The following is an 18047-nucleotide window of genomic DNA, read 5'->3' on the forward strand; positions in this document are numbered from 1 at the left end:
TTATTATTATTATTATTATTATTATTATTATTATTATTATTATAATGACGTAGATAAGTACCGTATATTTATATTAAGTATGCCGAATTAAAACGAAAAAAAAAACGTAAAACTTCTTAGATGTTTTCGCGACGATTTGAAAGATTTTTCAAATTATTACCTACTTTTAGATTTATACTCTATTCTATAAACTTTTACGAAGTTGTGAATCATGCATTGTGATATTATTCTATAGCCTAAACTTGTATATTAATTAATATTACTAAAAGCAAACATTACAAATATTATGTAATGCAAAAGCGACTTTCCATTTTTACTTCAACATTTCTATATTTATCTTCATCTCTTCATATTGAAATATTGTATAATAAAATATTATGAAATCTAAAGAATAACAAGTCTTTACAAATTTCACCATATCAACATAATTATTTATTATATAAGTAAATATATAAATACACGAAAAATTGTAAAATATCATAGAATCGTAAATAGAAATCAACTTCATTTATTTGAATTCGATTGATAACGATTGGCCATTGTTTAAACGATTTTCAATATTTTCATGTAATAGAAAAAAGAAGAAATCAAATGAGAAGATTATTTTTTGAAACAAGATCGATGTAGAAATCTCGAGACAACCGGAATCTTTCTAGCCGATGGTATGATTGGTAAGATTGAATATTTGGAAAAATATTCGGTGGCACCACCACCTAGCAGAGACTACTATGGCCTTAAAATTCTTCAAGATGAGGTTTAGACGATCATATAAATATATTCAAGTATTAGTTCATTTATATAACCTCTTTCTTTTCTTTTTATTTATATCTTAGTTGATACTTTACATTTGGAAAATATCTCACGGACCACACAAAACACCGATTTCTCGTATCATCAAGTTTGTTGAATTTAGTCAAGATAAAACTTTGCAGGATTTTATTGGTCGATTTTTTGGTATGATGATTTTAATTTTTTATTTATTTAATTCGTTCGTCTGTATACTTTCCTTGGGGTCCCATCAATCAAATATTTTTATGGGTGACGTTATTTTAATTCAAAATTAAATAGGATTTTCAATTTGGAATATTAAAATAAATTTGAAATATAAATACACACACACAAATGCTATATTATACATTTTTATTAATTTATATTTAAAGATAAAATATTACATATCGTTTAGTTTACTTTCAGGTGCACTTTCATTCCAAATTAAATATTTTCGTTTTTTGGGCCTCACGGTAGGCCGACGAACGCATTAAAATTGGGGATCTTACTTTGTTTGATCAAAATAATATTTTTCATTAAAAGCAAATGAATATTTATTCTTTATTTAAATGTAATAATAATTGTATATATTTTTCTTTTTTTTTTTTATAACTATAATATAGGCGAGCACTTTGTTAATTACATTCAAAAACTAGCCGAAGGTAAAGGGAATACACTTTTGACGTTGCCACGATCTTCGATAAGAAAAATTGTTGAATTTCTTCATTTCAAAGATATCGTCAATTTATCTTCCTTATCTCGTATTGCAAACGTAGTAAGTGATCATCTAATATATAAGATAAAAGTTCAAACAAATACATTTGATCAATGAATGAATGATTAATTATTTTATAACGATCAGGTATTTAACGATAATTTCATTTGGGAAACTTTATACAAAAGGCACAAGAGGTTTAATATTAGCAAAAAGGAAATAGAATACGCCATGGCTTATGGTTGGAAACAAACTTTTAAAGATCAACAAATACCATTTTCTGCGGAATTACGCAAAGTAATTAAATTGTTTAATGTTTTACGATGATTATTTTTATACACAAATATCCACGAATTTTTAAATATAAATATTTGTCATAGATAACAGGATCAACTATTAAAAATGAACATTTAAAAATGAAAAATGGATTATCAAGATCCATGAGTGGACCATTGAAAACTTTACCCAAAGTATCAAATTCATCTGTGAGCAATGAAATTGTTAGACCATTGCAAATTACTCAAAAAAATGCACAAACGAATTTAAGCAAATCATTAAAAAATAATAAAGTAAACGATGATACAATTAAAAATAATCGAAACGACAAAAAGATAAATGTTAATGTTAAAAAGATCAATAAAACAAATAAAACGAATAAAACGAGTAACACTAAAAAAGACAAATCTACGAAAAACGATGAAGTTCGCGAATCATTTTCCGATTCTATGTCTATCGCTGGACAACAAAATTCATCTACAAACAAACGAAATACAAAATCTGTCGTAACAACCGTAAAAACTATCAATGGTAATTTAAATATCACGGAAAAGGATAAATTTTTCGGTGACACGAAAAAGAACAACGTAATTAATAAAAATACGATGAATAAAACGAACAATGGTGTTTCTTCTAACAGTCAATCGATTAAAAATAAAACTTTATCGAAGAATAATAAAACTAAGACGAAAAAATTAATGGAAAGTAACTCAACGATATTAAACACCGATAAATCTTTCATAAATGAATCGGCAGTTATGAAGAATGAAAATTTTGAATTGGCTTATTTGATAGAGGAAAGTTTGAAAAGAATTCGTAGTCCTAGAACAGTTTTTGATTATGATTATAGTTATCTAGAAGATGCAAAAACTTTAACAGATTCAACGAAAAAAAATAAAACGATGAATACTATGAAAGATATTAAACGTGATCGAATTAATAAGAAACTCGATCGTTTGTCAGAAAATTCTGATTCAATGACTACTTTATCGAACAATTCAATTGAAAATATGAAATTAAATGAATCCGATCGTTCGACGAATAAAATTTCAACGAAAGAAAAGAATACTTTATTTGATAAAAAAATTATTGTTGATCGAAACGAAATGTTAGAACCTGTTACAGATTTGAATGAAAATTCACCTAAAATAAGTCCAAAAATAATTGATGAAACTGATACAAAATATTGTATTCCTAAAGGAGCTTTAAATAGTATCGATATAATGAAATCTTTGAGATCGAGTAATCCAATGATTAGATCAACCGCTCTGTCAGGGAAAAATTTGCCTACGACTGCTACAAACCGATTTGCCTTGAGAAAGAGTTTCAATGAATTGCGGAAGGATCGTATAATGCAAGACAATTAAATAATATCGAATTGAAAAATATGCGAATAGGATAAATAATAAATAATAGTAACAACTCGTATTGTGTGACATATAACAAAAAAAAAGAAAGAAAAAAATTCTAGAAATTTGCATAAACATGATAAATTATAATTCGATGTTAATTATCATGATATAATTCTCTGACGATTAATTATTATGATCGCAATTTCATGATATGTACACTTTTAAATATTATAATTTACCATTTTACACGTCTTATTTACATGGTCGCTATTTTTTGAAAATAAACTTTAGCATTTAATATGATTAGAGTAAAGTGTTTTCAAAAACAATTCATTTTCTTTTCTTATCATTTCGTTATCGTTTCTTTCACATTTCTTGCTCTTTGATATACATATTAAATATATCGATCTTAATGAATATTTTTTTTATATTATATATGTTACTTACAAATATATTATTCTATTAGGTATATATATTTTAATACAATTTCTCCTAACTATTTACGTCAAAATAGCAAGAGAATATGTTGTGTACATTTTTGTTTTTACAATGATTTCCATTTTATACACTTTCGCAAATTGAAACAACGACGAATTACGACGTTAATCATTTCGTCGATTATTATTAACAAGTCTTATCAAACGATACAAATATTGACAAGTTAATTAAGTTTTCAAAACCTAATCGCGTAAAACTTTATTGTCTTTTATTAAGCCTGACACTACACTAGAATATTAGTGCATTTATGCCGTTCGGAAAAAAATGCTAAATGGTATTTCAAATGCATATAATTATCATTAATACGTGTATCAATGGTTGAAGCCGTAGTTGAGATAAAAATATCATTTGTGCATTATTATAATAAATTGCATTACTGTTTTAAAATGGGGAAAAAGAATTCAATATTTCATCTCTAATTTCATTTTGAATATTAACGTAATCGCACTTATCCTACCATTAATTTAGGAACACACGTTTCATTTCTTTAATCATCGTTATAATACATTAATATTAATCTCGAATACTTTGACGAAATCACAACCGTATATTTTTAATCATTATGCACACGAACAATTGACAATTTCTATCACTGTATTCGATATCAAGATATTAACTCTTGCTTCCCTTTCTTATAGATTAATTTTTTCATTTTAATTGACGATATCGCGATTTGCATTCAATATTTCATACCTTTCATTCCTTTTTATACACTCTTTACTCTTTTTTCATTAATTTAAACTAATTATTTGATAAATTAAAATTGATAAAACGTTTTCTTTTTTTTTTCCAAGAAACAAAACTACCGCCAAGGTTCTGTCTCGTTATACATCCTTTCAATATTATCACGTAGCATTTTTTCTTGATCTGCAAATAACGAAAAAAGAAATAGATATAATAAACTTATTTAGAAAAAAACATGTGTACATATCACACAAGTTAGAAGTGTTATTAGATAATTTTATAATTTATTAATTAAAAAAATTAGCGCCTCTAGATATGCAACCCTCTATACACAATTTGAAAATGTTGCTTGCGAGCACCATCTGTTGGAATAGTATGTTTTTTCAGTCAAAACTGTTCATACAGGTATGTATTACGGGTTGCCTATCTTTGAAGCAGAACAAAAATTCCGTTCCAATAGATGACGCTTGCAAACAGCATTTTCAAAGTGTGTTTGGAGGATTGCATTCTTACAGGCGCACATTTTTAATAGTTATTAAATAAATAATTAATAATAATTAAATAAATAGGCACCCTATAAGAGTAATATCTGCACATTTTTTTTTTTAATATCGTACGGTCTTCTGTACAAATGAAATGTTTAAAAAATAAATAAAAGAATATACTGAACAAAAAAAACATAATAAATACATTAAATAGATATACCTTTTGTTAAATTAGCAATGATGCATTGTTTTCTGAGAAACTCCAAGCAAAGGGCACGTGATAGACCAAAGGCGTGCATGTTACAAGTAAAAGTGCTAAAAATATTTCATATAAGAATTATAACGATAGATAATTTGATTGAAATTATATCAACTTTCATTCACAATACGTACCCTAATTGTCCAAAGACTATATTAGCTTGAAATCTTCTGTCTTCTGCAGCTATTGCTTCCTGATCCAAAGATTTAGGTCTAGGTGGTACTGGCCTTGATGCTCTTTCACATTGCACAGCATCGAAAAATGCAGCTGTCCAAAATCTCATTGACGACCAGATTGGTTGTACTCGTAAATGTGTGTAAAGATATTCTCGATAGGGTTCCAAACCTGGTACCTCGACTAATTTCAAATAATTATAAATTATTTATTTATCTATTTAATTATTTGATTGTCAAAGTTAAATAATAATACACGTAACAAAGAACGGGTTAAAAATTGAGTTGGATAAATGAAGTTGGTAAAGAATATAAAATAAAAATTATTACAAATGATTAAAGTAGAACTTTTTTGTAAATGTTAATATAATAGAATTTAACAAATGATAGTTATAAATAATTTACAAAATAATTAAAAGAATTATTTCTCGTTCGATTAAAATATACTGTAGTATGATAATTAGACAGGTTGACAGAGATAATTTATTACTCAAACAGCACATGTGCAGCTTACATAAGATCCTCTTATATCAGATAAGCACTAAGAGGAATACTGCTAATGTAAATGTTTTTTAAATCCTCTGCACATGAAGCAAGTATTTGCAGTTATAAAATAAATGACAAATATCATTCACAAATAATATAAAAAGAAGTGGATCTAAATGGGAATCCCCAGAATTTACTTTAATTTCTTTAAAGTACTTACCCTCGTGATAAAAAGTAAAACACATGTTCATAAGACTTTTAGCCGGTGCAAAGTCATCGGCTTCGTGACATTCGAAAAGTGCTACTGCAAAATGTTGAGCTAAAGAATAAAAAGAATCCTCTGAGACACAGGCACGTGCTCTTCTCGCATTAACCACTCTGGAAAACCATATCCTACCAGATTCTGTCTGTAAATATAATTTGATTTTTTACAAACATTTATAATTAATAAATATTTCATTTGGATTATCGATTGACCCTCATTCATTCTAATAATAATAATGTTAAATACTTAACGTACAAGAACCATCTGACCAAAATTAGCTTTTTGTTCTTGATCAATATTATTTGGAGCTTCAAAAAGCATCGGGACGAAAGACTTCATAAAATCAGCAGCTGCCTCTTCCGATTGGCTGTCAGCCGATAAACTGGATGCCCAGGATTGAACTGAACCGGAAGAACCTGAAACAAAATTAATCCAATAATCATTAATAAAAAAAAGATCACGTTATATTATGTCTTATATTAACAAATAATTTTTTAATAATTGACCTGATCTTTGCCAAAATCTTCGTCCATCCATGTTTGAATCTAAACTGGTACTGGGACCATAACCATCTTGATCGCTGGTCGAATCACTGCTACAAGGCATATCTGAAATATTATTTTATAAATCATATTATCCTTGTCTATTATATAATTAATTAACAATCTAACACACGTGTTTACAATACACGTAGAAAGCAATTTACATGTCTAACAAGTGTCGTGAATTTAGCTCGTCTCAAATTTGCGATAAATCCAATGAGAAAGCGAGGAATCCCCTTCCCCCCACAATGAAACGAGGAAGAGACGAGAACACGGCAACTTCTATTGGGTTTTACTAACAAAATGATAAGGATTTTCAGACCGGTGTGCTGTTTCTAGTACACGTAATCACATTATTCAATATCTCTAACTAATTGTGTGCATTTTAAATTGTTTTTCCACATTGTTATTATCATTACATCGCAAAAACTACGTGGATGTTACGTTTGGTTATTTAAAAAATAAAAAACTTTCCTCAAGTAGGAAATTACCTAACAACTTTTAACCTTACTGATTATTTTAGTTACATAATAAGGTCGTTCGACTATAATTCATTAACTAAAAGATTAGTCGAAACGTTGACTTATTTTTCCTGGTGTTACGAGTTATAATTTATGTTTTTTTATTTTTATTTTTTTTTTTTTTTGAGAAAGAAAGCATCAGACGACAAGTACGCAAAAATACGAAGGGTAAAAAGTCAAGTGCTGAGAAGCACATATATAAAAGCAGGATTAACAATGTAGACTCTTTTAATTAAAAGAAACATGAAATATAAGGAAAGTGGAAAAGGGGAAGCCTACAGTCTCACACTAATTGCACCTACATAAAAAACGTTCACAAAGAGACGCGGTAAGTTTGTCGCGTATGTTAAACCTGGCGTGGAGTTACACAAAAAAAGAATACTTGACACACTATTTACCTAACCGAAAAATGACCGTCTGATAGCGAGTCGGGGCCCTTGCTTTATTCAAAAAGGAAAGAAAAACATAATATGATATCAATTATTATTATTAATATAATTATTAACACTTTAATGGTCTTATGTCTACTCAGTCAAATGTTGCCAGGGGTTGACAATATTTTTAAAGAATTAATTTAAATAGCAGTTGCATCACACAAATGTGTGAGTGTACGCTAATGGTTGACCCAACCATCACATACATATTGTGTAAGTGGCCACTAAAGTATTAATGTTCTAGAATATTAAACAAATATTGAAAAATGTGTTTGTATTATAATGTAATGTATTGTTACCTGCTTTGTAATTTAATTTTTCGTAAGGATCAGGTCCGGTAGCTTTAATATCCTTTTCCTGGAGTGGTTCTATACTCTCTTGACTATCCCTATCAGGACTGTTGTCCTCGTACTCGTTAGATTTCGCTTCCTGTCTCTTGTGCGAACTAGATCTAGACGATGCTATCTCCTCGTACGTCATTCCCCTTGGATACTTCCTCGAAATTCTCGACATACTGGCACTACCTTGTCGTTCCAATTTATGCCTAGCCATTGCTTCGTAATCCTCGTACGATAAACCTGCACCGAATCTAAAAATAGATTGTTCCAATATGTTTCTTTTTTTCTAATACCTTTGCCATATTTTTTTAGATAAACACTTCGTTCTTTGATTTTAAATTTATATATAAAGTTTATTAAATTAAAGGTAATTATTTTTTTTTTGTAAGAAAAATTTGTCTTAACACATTTCGTAAAGTGTGGGTCGTATACGACCCCCGCTGAATTCTTTTAAAAATTTCCAATAATTCCTTAAAAATTAAAATATCATTGCTTTGTTATTTAATACAAATTAAGATATAAATTTTAATTAATTCAAATAATAAATTTAAAAATAATAAATAAAATTAAATAATAAAACAAAATATAAATTTTGTTTTCCAGCTAATTATATAGCTTTGTAGTATTATAAATAATTATATAATAAATATTTTCTTATAAAATATTATATTATTATTAATTATATATATATATAAATAAAATTAATTATTTAAATATAATATTTAATTAATATATAATTTAAATATAATAATTTATTTTTAGTTCTATTTATTATCTTTAAAGAGTGTAATTTTTTAATCTTTAAAGAGAGTAATTTTTTAATCTTTAAAGAGTGTGGGTCGTATACGTCCCACGCTTTCTAAATGTCAAATCTTTAAAAATTGTGCCATGACACGAAACGTGTTAATAGACGCGAATTAATTACCCCATTGACAGTTTTTAAACCCCTACGATTTTTTCATTGAGAAATGATTGTTTAAAAAGTCTAAAAAAAAATGTCGACAAAATTCACCTTGGAAGTCTCAACTTTCTTCGTGCCAAGTGATCCACTTCTTTAACTGGCGTATGACCTTGAGGTGGGGGTGACGAAGGAGTCGAGGACGGTGTAGTCAATTCATTTTCTTCTAAACTATTACTCAAAGCTGATCCTATTCTATTTCCTAAACCTTGAAGATATTCTCCGCTACCACCTAAAGCCGATCTGACAGTTCTCAAGGCTCCTCGTGTTCGACCAATTAACGAGCCCCCTGCCGACGATGGCAATGCCGTCGTAACATCCACCATACTCCCTTAATAAATAAAATAAATTTTTATTTAATTTCATAATGTTATTATTTATAGAACCGTTTTTATAACAACGCTAAATAGGTTTTCCTAGAAAATATCGTGTGTTATATCAGACCCAGTGTTTTTTAATTTAGGTTAATTTAATTTTTTTAAATATGTTAAAGTAATAAAATCATGCTATAAAATATCTATAAATAATAATTAAAAAAATAAATTAATAATAAGTAATAAAATCATGTTTAAAATATAAATATAAATATAAATATAAATATAAATATAAATATAAATATAAATATAAATATAAATATAAATATAAATATAAATATAAATATAAATATAAATATAAATATAAATATAAATATAAATATAAATATAAATATAAATATAAATATAAATATAAATATAAATATAAATATAAATATAAATATAAATATAAATATAAATATAAATATAAATATAAATATAAATATAAATATAAATATATTATTTTATAAATATATTTTATAACATGATTTTATATAAGTTTAACATATTTTATAAATATATATATAAATTCGCATATATATATATATATATATATATATATAAATATACGAATTGTAATTCGAATTTATGTAAATCTGTGTATATGGGTCAGCTTTAACTTGGTTAACTATAAATTACAACTTACACGTTTACACGTATTTCAAACTTACGCATATCCGTAGAAAAAAAAGAATATATGAATGAAAGGTATTTTTAATGTCGTCAAATTCACCATAACTGAATATGCAATATATAGTATATTTAATATAAATAGAACCACATAATATTTAATGAAAAAATTTATGAAAATCATTAGATATAGGAAAGTAGGAAAATAATTTGCCACATTATATGAGAGTGCATGAAATATTGCACAAGAGTAATGCATGTCGAATAATCGATCGAATTATCAATAAAATAAACTTATTAAATATCGTATCAAGTTGTGAGGAGAAAAGGGGTTTATCGTGAAACGCATTTGTTCAAACCTTTCCTCCCCGTCGACGATAAATTTTAAACGTATCTCTATTTCGAGTTTTATCTATAAATATACACGATCATTAATATTATTCAAATAATTGTTAATTAACACGTAATAATCAATCAATATCAATCGAATTAGCAAATGTTATACTTCATCTTAAAATACTGTTATTAATGAATTTTATCATTGAAAGTATCTTTTTTGTTTTGTTAATAAATAAATTAATTTAATCAACCTAAACCAGATTTAACTTTACAACTTAATTCTTAAATTTATAATCACCACGGATATCCTTTTGCGATAAGTTTATTAATAAGCTACCAGCATAAATTTGATACGATCTTATGTTAAAGAAAAAGAAAGTTAAAGTGTACATCTTAATATTTAACTATCAAGCATTTATAATTTAAAAATTGGTATAATAATAAAAACTAAAGGAAAGATAGAAAGATAGAAATGAGAACATAGCATTTATGCAAAACGTATCAACTTCTTTAGATTATTGATTTTACCTGCATTCATATATCGTACACTTGTGATGCGATAAGAAGGTTAAATTAGCGTAACATTCGTTACCGAGAATGATGCAAAAATGTTCGGATTAATATAAAAAAAAAAAAAGGCACATATGTTCTCATCTATCACACACGACTATCAAAAAGACTTCGTGTCTATTATTTCCATTATCCAAATGATAATTTATCGTTTACGATAACGAATAATATTTTATAATTTGAAACATACGATGTGTCCTTGAAATATTATCCTTCTATCGTGCACATATATAAAATAATAATCGTGCAAAATAAAATAATTATTATCGATTAAAAAATGATCCTTTTTATAAAGAAAATAAAATATAAAATCGTATTGAATAATATAACAAACATAATTGATACAATACTTGCTTATTTCATTTGTAATAAATTGTTAAACAGATGTTTGATTAAAAATGAATAATAAATATAGTCGATTAAATAAATGCTGGTAAAATAAAGTACATTGACACGTACTCGTAATATTGAATGTAAGTAAACGTATCGTATAGAGAAATAGTAAAGTAAGTTAACCGCAATGCAGTTTTTATCTATGTACATGTCACATTCTTTTTTTTTTATTCATCATGCGGGTACTCGCAAAATCAATTTCACCTTTACTCTATTTTTCTTTCTTTCTCTCTCTCTCTCTCTCTCTCTCTCTCTCTCTCTCTCTCTAACTTGTTTTAATTTTATATGCAGCTATTGGCCTCTATTCGGAACAATCGTTTCAACAAACGTTATCAAAATAATTTAAAGTTAACTACAATGAACTGTTCTATTGATAACATATGTAATATAAAAAAGAAATATAATTAAATACACTTACCCTTTTATTATTAATTAGAATTTTCAACGTGGTCACAAACACTTGTATCTTCTTCAAACTTTCTTGAAATTATTTCAATCAAACGAAATTACATCGTTCGAATTATTGTTTAAATAAAAAACACCACCAAATGGACACTTCGATGAATATATGAGAATATTTTAACAAACGTTAGAATAAATCTTGTAAACGTTTTAAAATTACAACTAATCGCGAATTATTATTTACAAAGAATAATCGTACATTTAATTTAATTGTTTAAATTATTTCAATTTTTTTTCTTCTTTTTTTCTTTTTTTTTGGAAACGCATATGAATGATCTAAAAATCTTTCGAACAGATATATATATATATATATAGGTATATATAGGTAGAGTTGATTTGCAGCACGCAACGCGTTGCAGTTGCTTACGTTTTTATCAATGATGCCTTGCTTACTTGCTTGCGTTACGATTCCCACATGTGATCCGATTAAGTGATGCGCATGCGTTTCTTTCCGATCAATAAACACAATGATCTTCTTTTACCAACATATAGAGAAAAATAGATACTGGAGACATCGAGTGGCAAAATTGTTCATATATTTATGTTAGAAAATTGACAGTCGATATCGTACCAACCGTTGATAAAAAAAATTTTATTCTTATACTTAAATTATGTTTCTTTTTTACCACAGCCCGCATGTGTCGTATAAGATCTACAGGACGAATTAATAAAATAATTTTTACGAATAAATAATATTACTCTTATCGAAAGATGATCGTACGAAGAAGGAATATTTTTTACAATAAAATTTCAACACTTAATAATTTATAAAAAAAAAAATGTTCGAGTCATTATTTATAAATAAATGTTTGTTTGTTTCCTAATAACTGTGACGTCAATAGAAACATTAGTTTAAAGGTTTTACGTCACTGAAATTATCCTTAATTATGAAAAGATCTCTTGAATAGTAAAATCAAATTTGATCTCTAAATTGTCAACAACTGAATCTAATTAAACGATGATATGACGACTGATTTCCAAGCTTGAAGATACACATGATGAGAATACGTTCTATATCTATAAACATTAAAAAACCACATAATTTGAATTGATTATCTAACATAAAAATCAAATTGAATGGATGTTAAATTACCTGCCATTGTGATAAAGATCAACTTCGACGTATGTGGTATTGTAAAGGGTCATATGGTCTTTCAAGTTAACAAGAATGTTTCTAACAGGTGACATACTCATAACTAGAGCCACAGTTTCACCAGGAAGTTCACGAACGACAACTAATGCTTCGCAGTTATAACAATAACTTGTGTAAAGCTTAAGTGCTTTAACTTTCAACGCACCATCCTTTAGTGCACGAAATGTGCTTCGCAATTTGATTAAGGATCGATACATCTTGTAAAGGGTCGATTGAGTGCTGTTCTTCTGACTTATTAAATTAATCCTTTTATACATATCATGAACAGGAAGCCAGGTATGATTGGCATTACTAAATCCTATTTGATTAATCAAATTTCATAAATTATGTTTATGATAATATGTTCAAGATAAAATTGTGATACTTAAAATACTAACCAGCGTTTTTACTTTTGTCCCATTGAAAAGGTGTACGAAAAGGATCGCGGGATTGATTCTGGTATTTGTCTTTTCCAGCATTGCAAGCTTGTGGATCCTGTGTGTCTTCCCAGGATATATCCTTTTTGTCAATCATTCCAATTTCTTCACCGTAATAAGTTACAGCAACTCCAGGTAACATCATTATTAACATATTCATTTGCATAGCTCTATTTGGGAAACGTGAAGCTACACGACTATTATCGTGATTACCCATCTATAAATAAAATAATTTAATTACCAGATAATTTGTAAATAATTGTTAAAAATCATAAAAGGATATATCAGTTTACCACCCAATTTGCAACTCCATTCTTTGGTGTATGTTCCATCCATTCTTCAATGATTCTTTTAAATTCGGTAGCACTCGAAGTGTGATTGACATCAGTGATCAGTTTAAAATTGAATGGTACATGAACACCATATTGATAATATTTCGTAGTATTTTTTATGTTGGTATAAGCTTCAGTCATCAAAATCTAACAAAATGTTCAAGAAATATTATTATGAAATTGAGAACAAATTTCTAAAATGTATTCGTACCTTTTCATCTTCGTTATTGGCATTGGCATAATCATCGAGAACTTTTCTCCAGCTTTTTACTAAGTCGTAAGTTCTCGGATCGTCTTTGGTGTAAATATGATCTAAATATGCATAATCACGAGTCGTTGTATTTGGAATAAAACTTCTAGGCTCATCACGGAGATCATCACGTTCGAATAAATGGGGAACGGAATCAACACGAAAACCATCGATACCTTTGCGAAGCCAGAATCTTATGATTTCCTAGAAATAAAAAATAAAATAAAAAATCACCTTAATTCTCAAAAAATTTTTAATTCAAAAGTGAAAGAAACAAACATGTGTTTACATCACACCAATTAGAAATGAAACTTTGAAAAAAGCAAGTTTTTTGAGAGAATTAAACGAGTGCATGGTATCAGGGGTAGGATATAATTTATTATATAATATTATTATATTATTTTTACTTTTTGAAGTGAAAACTTCATTAGAATGCGGGTTATTTGAAAAAAAAAATGAAACGCAGCGATTGGGGACGCGGTGATGAAACGGCCACTATACTAAATAAGAAGAGAAAAAAAGACAAACATTGAGCCTGCGAGAGAATGAGACAGAATATAGCTATATAATTTTTCCTATTATCGTTTTCCTCTTTATGCTCTGATTCGTAGTTATCGCTCCTGGTTGTATATGTGTTTGTTTGTGTGCGACATATAATTTCGATATTAAACCTGTTTGTAGATAGGAGCGACAGAAGGGTAGAAGAATAAATAAAGATAAGCGTATAGGCGATAAAAGAATAAGGTACAAACGAACCGATGATCAAAATAAAGAAAGAAGGTGTGTAATCTGGATTTGTAAGTTGTGTGAGTGTGTAAGTCTGTGTGAGTCTGGAAGGTATATATATATATCTTTAAATCTTACATCAACGACAGCTGTAACGTAGCGCATATCGATCTAAACTCGTAACCTAAACTCGCCCATTCAAAAGTAAGTAAATTACTATCACATTTTTATTTTCCTTCTTCATAAAATATATTCGATTCATTAAGATTAAAATATGTCTATTGAATTTGATTTTTATGTTTTAAGAAAAAAAATAGACAAGGACTTGTATTGACCCAGGAATACAAAAAAAAAATTATATTATTATAATATTTACTTAGTAAATAAATTTACGTTAATTTTTTAATCAAATAAAAACATTTTTAACACGCTGAACGCCCAGCGTGAATCAGTGGAGTTTACCACGGGGCCCAAATTCGAGAATCTTTGTTTACACAGTTCGATAAGCTGAGAGAGCGATACGATTCAATGCGTTCAAAAAGTTTTCGTTATTCAGATCTTTATTTAGACGAGAGTATTTAGAGAATATAAGTTTGTGGTTCAAAGAATAAAAACGAGATTTGTTATAAATAATAGGGGTCTCGACAGAGAGAAGTGTGGCAGGCTATGCAGTTAAAAAAGCATTTCTAGAAAATATCTCTATTAGATCTCTTATTGCATTTATATCAGAACCTTCGTTCAGTCCAGCAATATCTTCCATATGTTTTTCGTAACGTCTTTATTTCGTTTATCCTAAAATATTTGTTAGACAGAGCAAGAATGTAGATGAAGATTTAGAACAGAAGAACACAAGTTCTATTCTACAAGAATAGAAGAATGTAGATGAGATTAAAAACTATACTAACAAAAAAAATTTTGTACCTGAGTTTCACAAAAAGAATATTTTATATTTAAGTACTTAGTTTACGATGAATTATATTTCCCTCAATGAAAACATCCTACGATTTTGGTGTTTATTTATAACTATCGCATTTAGCATTCCATTTTTATTGCTTGAATTTGGAAAAGTGTAGTTTTTATCAGCTATTCCACTCAGAAACCATACCAGTGACTTTGCTATATATGGTAATAATATTAAAATAAATAAATCCTAAAATTATCTTATTCTTGAAACTGTTTCTGCATTCGTCTCATTCTCTCGAAACTTAGTTTTTTGAAAGTTTTTCTTCCAATAAATGTGATCTGCACACATGATTTTTTTGCAATTATTTATTTAAATAAAAAATCATGTGTGCAGATCACACGTGTTAGAAGTGAAACCTTCAAAATCTATTTCTATTTTCGTTGTTTTATTTTATAATATTAAAAATTTTTTTTAAATTTACTTTCTATATTTTTTTCTATATTTGTAAAATAAGTTATATTATTTTATTCTTATTGGAAATATAAAGTAAATAAGGTTTATTTGTTTTTTTAACGTGTCTAGTTTCTTCTATTTAAAAACTTTTCTAGTTTATTGAAAAATTAGTATAAATTTCCTAAATACGCAAACATTATAACTAAAAAACATGTCTTTGGATATTTATAAGAAAAATATTCTACAATGTTGTTTAATTTTTTTTCTCTGATGTATCTGATAATAATTTCATTTTTTTGTAAAATATTGCAGACAATAATATTATTATATTCTATATATTTCGTAATTGTTAATTACAATATGTGCGAAATAAATAATTTAATATTAATTTTTTAATAAAATAGAAACATTTTTAAATAGAAAAGAAATACCACGTTTGGTAAAATAAAAAAACAGACCACGCACCTTCTTTCTTTATTTCGACCGTCGGTTGGTTTAGACCTTATACTTTTGTCGCATACCTACGTGCTTATCCCTGTTTATTTTTTTACCTTTCTATCGCTCGTACCTACAAACATTTCGAGTATCGAAAGAATACGTGTCCACGTTTTGTAGTATGTAGTGGCGCACAAACACACACATATAAAACCAGGAGCGATAACTACGAAGCATAGCATAAAGAGGAGACCGAGAATAGGAAAAACTGTATAGCTATATTCCGTCTCATTCTCTCGCAGGCTAAATCCTATATGTTTGTCTCTTTTTCTTTCATTATTTAGTATAGCAGCCGTTTCATAGCTTCGTTACATAGCTTCGTTACATAGCTTCGTTACACATCTTCGTTACATAGCTTCGTTTCATAGCTGCGTTACCGTTTATTTACTTTTCAGATCACTCCCATTCTAAAGAAGTTTTCACTTCAATTATAAAAATTCGCGCCTGTAAGTATGCAACCCGCCAGACACACTTTGAAAATGTTGCTTGCGATCGCCATTTGTTAGAACGGAACTTTTTTTTCTGCCCGACAGATAGGCAATCCGTAACACACGCTTGTATAAACAGTTTAGACTGAAAAAAATGCCGTCTCAACAGATCTCGCTCTCAAGCAACATGTTCAAAGTGTGTCCGGACAGTTGCACTCCTACAGGCGCACATTTTTATTAATAATTATAAAAATTAAACTTTAATTTTGTAATTAATAAATTTCGTAGTATGCAGTCACAGACAAACAAATACATGTATGATAATAATAAAATATTTGATAATATAACTTACTTCCATTTCGGCACGCACTTGAGGATTGCTATAATTCAAATCTGGTTGTCTATATTCGAATTGATGGAAATACCACTCCTTCAAAGTTTTATTATATGTCCATGCAGGACCACTAAAAGCACTGATCCAATTGTTTGGTGGAGTTATACCATCGTCTTTTCGTCCTTTTTTCCAGATATAATAATCCTTGTACTTTTTATCCCCAGCGAGAAACTTTTGAAACCATTCGTGTTTATCTGACGTATGATTTGGTACAAGATCGAGAATTAACTAAAAAATATAAACAAATTATTCGTGAAAATGTTTAATCAAAAACAGAAACTTAGAATAATTTATAACATTATTAAAAAAAGGAAAAAATCATCTTACTCTTATTCCAAGTTGTCTGGATTTATCAATTAATGCTTCAAAATCTTGCATAGTACCAAAATCTGGATGTATTGCTTTGAAATTCGATATGTCGTAACCAAAATCAATCATTGGACTCGCATAAATTGGTGAAAGCCATATTCCATCAACCCCAGCATCAAAAAGATGTTCCAACTTCGAAGTAATACCTGTTCAGTTTCAATCAAGATGTATGTTTGATGAAGAAAAATTATCAAATCTTTTCATAGAATAATTTTGAATTAATTTTTACCATTCAAATCACCAATACCATCATCGTTCGAATCCATAAAACTTCGTGGATAGATTTGATAGAATACTGCATTTTTCCACCATCCTATATTTTTGATCTCGCCATTGACGAGACTTGTTGCAAACAACAATGAACAAAAGCTAACTACGCGTAACATGTTTTTTGCAACTACGATGTATGCATTACTGGAAAACAACTTTTATATTAATCTACTCCGGATATATATTGAAGTTTACGATAAGTTATCGTTTATCAATAACTTAACGCTATCACAAAAAGGATCTGATAAATTTTTTTAATTAAATAAAACGTTTATTTCTTACATTAAAATAAAATTAATATTCACAAAGGTTCTTTTTTAAGTACTAAGTTTTAAAGAACAAATTTTTAAGTAACT

The 18047-nt window shown here is 27.9% G+C and overlaps 3 protein-coding genes across 4 annotated transcripts; 1 reads left to right on the plus strand and 2 right to left on the minus strand.

Annotated features, from left to right (window-relative positions):
- The first annotated feature begins 523 nt into the window (after nt 1–523).
- Nucleotides 524–3233, plus strand: LOC107070012 (uncharacterized). Its single transcript, XM_089173171.1, has 5 exons — nt 524–754; nt 834–954; nt 1392–1594; nt 1631–1780; nt 1864–3233. Exons 1-5 carry the CDS (start codon nt 665–667, stop codon nt 3124–3126), a joined length of 1827 nt encoding a protein of 608 aa, XP_089029297.1. The 5' UTR covers nt 524–664; the 3' UTR covers nt 3127–3233.
- A 1150-nt stretch (nt 3234–4383) lies between these two features.
- Nucleotides 4384–11863, minus strand: LOC107070027 (uncharacterized protein KIAA0513). Of its 2 annotated transcripts, XM_015327827.2 has the most exons (10): nt 11458–11863; nt 8809–9085; nt 7758–8047; nt 7423–7464; nt 6468–6569; nt 6217–6377; nt 5917–6103; nt 5172–5394; nt 4999–5093; nt 4384–4476 (listed from the first exon to the last, which is right to left on the minus strand). In XM_015327827.2, the coding sequence occupies exons 2-10, from the start codon at nt 9078–9080 to the stop codon at nt 4412–4414; spliced, it is 1437 nt and encodes a 478-aa protein (XP_015183313.1). In that variant the 5' UTR covers nt 9081–9085; nt 11458–11863; the 3' UTR covers nt 4384–4411. The 2 variants fall into 2 exon arrangements, with proteins under 2 accessions (XP_015183313.1, XP_015183314.1); XM_015327828.2 differs by lacking the exon at nt 7423–7464.
- A 152-nt stretch (nt 11864–12015) lies between these two features.
- LOC107070011 (maltase 1) lies at nt 12016–17849 on the minus strand. Its single transcript, XM_015327798.2, has 8 exons — nt 17651–17849; nt 17380–17567; nt 17011–17280; nt 13614–13856; nt 13364–13549; nt 13032–13287; nt 12595–12952; nt 12016–12518 (listed from the first exon to the last, which is right to left on the minus strand). Exons 1-8 carry the CDS (start codon nt 17805–17807, stop codon nt 12449–12451), a joined length of 1728 nt encoding a protein of 575 aa, XP_015183284.2. The 5' UTR covers nt 17808–17849; the 3' UTR covers nt 12016–12448.
- Between the last annotated feature and the right edge of the window lie 198 nt (nt 17850–18047).

This window comes from Polistes dominula, unplaced genomic scaffold, assembly GCF_049000335.1.
Source record: "Polistes dominula isolate Pdom_NZ unplaced genomic scaffold, Pdom_raw_medaka scaffold_35, whole genome shotgun sequence".
Classification (NCBI taxonomy): Eukaryota; Metazoa; Arthropoda; class Insecta; order Hymenoptera; family Vespidae; genus Polistes; species Polistes dominula.